The sequence below is a fragment of the Drosophila nasuta genome, chromosome X, assembly GCF_023558535.2.
Source record: "Drosophila nasuta strain 15112-1781.00 chromosome X, ASM2355853v1, whole genome shotgun sequence".
Classification (NCBI taxonomy): Eukaryota; Metazoa; Arthropoda; class Insecta; order Diptera; family Drosophilidae; genus Drosophila; species Drosophila nasuta.
Window position 1 is genome coordinate 24,035,429 of NC_083459.1, and position 5,383 is coordinate 24,040,811.

A 5,383-nucleotide genomic window follows, 5' to 3' on the forward strand; every position below is an offset into this window, starting at 1 on the left:
AAAGGCAGGCAACAACTGGAAACTGGCTACGTCGAGGCTAATTAATAATTTTTAGGCCATTCAGCAGATTGATGAAGTTTCGCGGGGGGCGGCAGCTGTGTTGGTGGCGTGAGGGGAAGGGGGACTTTAACTGGAGTCAGCAATCAACAATGTGAATGAGTTGCCGGCAGGTGCGTCACGGAAACACGCGGAACACGGTAAACTTTGACTCGAGTTGATTAAGTTGCTTTTTAATGAAGTTCAAAGTGATTTCAGTTGCAATTAATGCCAAGGACCTGCGAAAAAGTATCTAAGCAAAGTGATTGATGCTCAAGAAGCAGCGAAGCAACTTGTTGGGCGACTCTTTAGTTAATCACAATGACATGGACAAGGGGTGAAGGCGTAAAGAAAGTAAGGGCGAAAGATTCCCTTAAATTGCTTATTAAATAACTTGAAAAGTTTACGAGTTAATTTGAGCAAAATATGCGGGCTATCACAAATCAAGCACAATTTTATTATTAAAGCTATAAAATAAGTTTACGTTTGTCTCTCAGTTTTATTGAATCAATACTATATTTGAACTTTACTCTAGTTGACGTCAATTAATATCCATTTTTTTTCCTTTTCAGGATTTCGTATGCCAAACTAATTATGGGTAAGCACAAATAATTGTTGACCTTTGCACGCTAATGAGTCTAGATTGAATCTAAGATAACTTACTTGATTTTGGCCAATTAAGATCAACTGACATTTACTAAACGAATAATTATTTTATCTAAGTACTACTTATTGAACTCCTTCTTTTGCTCAATTAATTATAGCATAATTTAGGGTTTACTCTAGGTGCTGACACTTTCCTTGCCACAGTCATCAGAAAATACAGTGGTTCAATAAAAATAAAATTCTTGACTTATTGAAATTATTTAGTAAAGGAATAATTATCTGACTTACTACTTACTCAAGTCCTTTTACTCAATAATTAATATTTACATATATAGAAAAGGCTGTAATTAATATTTACATATATAGAAAAGGCTGTAATGGAGGTGCTGACTCTTTCCTTGCCGCAGTCAGCACAGAATTCAGCGATTCAATAAAAAATTATAAATAAAAATAATTCAGCTATAAAAAAAAAAAATATATATATAATTATCTAACCTAACTTTATGTACTGTTTACTTCAACGCTATATTACAAGGCTAATGAGGCATATAATTAAGGTGCTGACTCTTTCCTTTCCTCAGTCATCATTAAATTCATGATCTTGGTTCTTAAGTAAAGGAATAATTAATTGACCTCTTACTCAATTCTTTTTAGTTAATAATTATTTATATTGTATTTTGGATGGGCAAATATTTTGACCCCCTAACTACCCAACTCCATATTTAGTATTTATGTAGTGAGTGCTATCATTGTGGTGCTGACTCTTTTCTTGCCACAGTAACCATAGAATTCCGTAATTAAAAAAAAAAATCAACTATTTGGGATCAATGGATCTTTAATAAGTCTTTTACTATTATTCGTCACATTCATTTGGAAATAAGTATGGAATTATTTAGTGCATCTTTGGCTCGTTGTCGAGCAGAGTTGTGGCCAAAATGAAATTGCCATCGACACGACGCACATAACCCTTGCTGGCTGCCTCGTACATGACGTAGGGAACGAGACGCTTCATCAGCTCCTCATGACAACAGAGACGCAACGACAACTTGCGCAGAATGTAAGCGTAGCAAAGAGGTTGTCTCTCATCTAGCAGAATGGACAACATGGTGGACAAGATCACCTGGTTCCAATACAAATGCGAAATGGTCTGCAACGGCGGCTGCTGTTGATAGAAGTGCTGTGGTTGTTGTTGTTGTTGTTGTGGCACTTGTAACACTTGTGGCTGCTCGTAAGCTGTCGGCGATGGTGTCTGCTGACGGAGCTTCGATGAGGAGAGAAAGCCTTGCTTCAACTGAGCTCCATCAGCTGTGGGGGCAACCACATAAGGCAGCGGCATGCTCTGATAGATGGGCACGGTCGGAGGCAGCGATTGAGGCAGCGATTGAGACAGCGATTGAGGCAGCGATTGAGGCAGCGATTGGGGCAGCGATTGAGGCAGCGATTGAGGCAGCGATTGAGGCAGCGATTGAGGTAGTGATTGAGGCATTGATTGAGGCAGCGATTGAGACACCGATTGCGGCAGCGATTGAGACACCGATTGCGGCAGTGATTGAGGCAGCGATTGGGGCAACTGTTGTCTTAATTGCTGTGGCAATTGTTGTTGCATAGGCAATAGTTGTGGCACTTGCTGTGGCATCGATTGAGACAATTGTTGAGGCAACTGTTGAGGCATCGATTGAGGCAATTGTTGAGGCAACTGCTGAGGTATTTGTTGAGTCATTTGTTGTGTTAACTGCTCTGGCAATGCTTGGGGCAACTGTTGAGCTATTTGTTGGGTTATGTGCTGTGGCAGCGCCTGATAGACTTGCGGCACTTGGTGATAGCTTGACGCAGACGTCGATGTCGACGAAGTCGGCAGAAAAACCTGCTGAGTTGCTTGCGATGTCAAATTCTGCTGCTCTTGCTCTTGATGCTGATAGACATTGGGCATTGAACACTGCTGCTGATAAGTTGGCAGGGAAATCGGTGCTGCCGTCTGTGGCTGTGGGGCTGCCACTTGCTGATAGACCACCTGTGGCTGTTGTTGTTGCTGCTGCTGCTGTTGTTGCTGCTGTTGTGGATAGAAGACTCCATCGCCAGATTGCTGTGGATAGTAAACGGTGCCAGTTGTCGATTGCTGTGCTGTTGCTGTTGTTAGTGTTGGATAGACATGCAAATAGACGCCATTCATAGCCGATTGCTGATCAACTGGCACCCAAAAGTATTGTGGTTGCGTTTGTGGCTGCATTGCAAGGGGTTGCTGCTGCTCTTGTTGCTGTGGTTGCTGCTGATCAAACGCCTCATCCTGATCCTTCCACGTTTCATCATAAGTGAACACATTGCCAGAGCGTGGCTCAAAAACTTTCGCTTCCGGATTGAGTGTGGAACATTTGACTTCCATATTGTCGTTGATATCTTTCACTTGTGTATTCTGTAGTTTTTTTTTTTTTATATAAAAATCTTAGCAAATTCTCCTGCAAAAATAATAATTTTTTGCGTTACTTGAATTTCGATTAGTGACTTTTTCTTGAAATGCTTAAAACTAAAACACAACTCAAAACTGTACCAAACACAAAAAAAAAAATGCAAACAATGAAAAAAAAACTACGATTTAAACGAGAGACAAAAACTTTTAGGATATCGAAGAAAATTTCTGAACGACTTACGAGACCAAAACTATGGACATGAAGTGAACAGACAAAGTCATTCGCTATTGCAAATTCTTTATTATATTTGGCAAAAATGAAATCCGAAATACTCTATAGAAAATTAGTAATCTTTCGACCTGACTACGAAAAATCTCACCGACCTGACAAAAATACAACAGAATTTCTCACCGCTTGACAAATTGACAACAAAAGCAATGCGGTCTTTTTGTCATTTATCGATAATAAACTAATTTCATTCCAGTTGTCAAACTGAGAAACTTTAAAGGTTATCAATGAATAATCGAAGATAGTAAATACTCATTTAGAGATGACACAATTGAATGAATTTTGTATTTCAATTCTGGAAAAAGAAATAGATTTCTCTGAAGCGGCTTTCACGATAAATATCATCAAATGCTGATGAAACAATTTTATTTCATCAATAACTAGATAACATTGAACATAAATAAGTAAATTATTTTTACCGAATATTTTAAAGTTTTTTTTTGTGGTTTGGTAAGCGTTATGTTGCCAAGAAATCCCCGACTTCTACAGGCTACAAATAATATATATCTTAATTTAATAGTGTATTTTTGGAATTAAGTATATTTTTCCTTTACTTCAATGCAAATCATTTTAATACCCGCTACCGATAGAGAAAAAAGGTTTTATAACATTGTATGTAACAAGCTAAGGAGCCATTCCCGATCCCATAAAGTGTATATATTCTTGGTCTGTCTCTCCTTCTGTCTGTCTGTCCCTCCGTTTAAACACCTAGATCTCAGAGACTATAATAGATAGAGCTATAATTCTTTTTCGACAGCATTTGTTATGTTCGAAAGCAGATCAAATTTGTTTCAAATTTTACCACGCCCACTGCCGCCCCCGCAAAGCCATAGAAATCAAATATCAATCGTTAATTTATAGTTAGAGCTGCAAACTTGTGAAAAACATGACCTTCGATATATTTTAGTACTTTTGCGGTGTATCATTTGGTATATATTAGGGCCGATCTTATTTACAGAGAAGAACACTCGACTTTCTTATTCTTTAACTATTTTAATTGCTTATTTTATGCCATATTTGGAAGCTAACATATTCTTTATATACTCATAGTTTTGTATATATATATTTTATAAGCCTGATTAATTTTTGGTATTTATTTTAGATGTCTTACACTAATGACTTTAAATTGAACTGAATTTACTTAGCTTTATCGATAGACTTTCTTATAATAAGCTTGACGACAACTTATTGAACTACAAAACTATGTACACAAACCACCCTTTGAATCTTCTTAAGCCACATAGGGTATACGTTTACATATTATGCTGTTGGCAGTGTGGTATAATTTGGCAAAGAGTGTTGCAAAGCACAGTTCGCTGTCATTTCGATAACAAATACCACAACAAGCACACGCAGCTGCTGTGTGGGCAACAACAATTGAATTGCTGGCCAAGTTTTGCGTCTGATGGTGACAGATGGCCAGAGAGAGCAAGAGAGAGAGAGAGCGGGAGCGAGAGAGAAAAGGAAAAGTCTGACATGACGACGTTTATCCACAACGCGACTAATTGGGAGCTGCAGCACAGCACAACAAAAAGGAGCAAGGAGCAAGGAGAGCAAGGTGCTGTCGCCACAGAGCATATAAATATCCATAAATGCTGAGCACCATAGAAGAAAAAGGAAACACTTTCCACACACATACACATTGCACCATAAAATGGCTAAAAACCTGCTGCAGAATTTTTGCGGTTGTATTTCTTTTTTAGCTTGGGAAATGGAGATGGAGAGAGAGGAAGAGAGAGAGAGAGAGAGAGCTCTGACAATTATTTACACTCAAAAGTTTTGCCAAGTTGCCAGTTGCACATTGCACGTTGCACGTTGGCACAAATGAAGTTGTTGCTGTGGCAAGCAGCCGGCAAGCAATGTGCACCTGGGCAAGGACAAAGCTATGCTCCTTGTTGCAAGTTGTCGTAGTTGTCTGCCTGGCAGCAAGTTATGTTATGGGTTGCGGCTCTCTGCCTAGCGACAATTGCAAAAATTATGCAAGTGCAACCATTCTTCGCCTCCCTCCACCCTCCTCCCTCTCTCTTTCTTCTAGCCATGCTGTTGTC

At 39.0% G+C, this 5,383-nt stretch overlaps 1 protein-coding gene across 1 annotated transcript; it reads right to left on the reverse strand.

Annotated features, from left to right (window-relative positions):
• Positions 1-1,465: 1,465 nt before the first annotated feature.
• Positions 1,466-3,442, reverse strand: LOC132796869 (transcription factor SPT20 homolog). The gene is made up of 2 exons (XM_060808209.1): positions 3,288-3,442; positions 1,466-3,095 (listed from the first exon to the last, which is right to left on the reverse strand). The coding sequence occupies exon 2, from the start codon at positions 3,020-3,022 to the stop codon at positions 1,535-1,537; it is 1,488 nt and encodes a 495-aa protein (XP_060664192.1). The 5' UTR covers positions 3,023-3,095; positions 3,288-3,442; the 3' UTR covers positions 1,466-1,534.
• Between the last annotated feature and the right edge of the window lie 1,941 nt (positions 3,443-5,383).

Bases quoted from the DNA above. Each gene is read 5' to 3' on its own strand.
- LOC132796869 (XM_060808209.1), bottom strand. From the start codon at position 3,022: ATGGAAGTCAAATGTTCCACACTCAATCCGGAAGCGAAAGTTTTTGAG.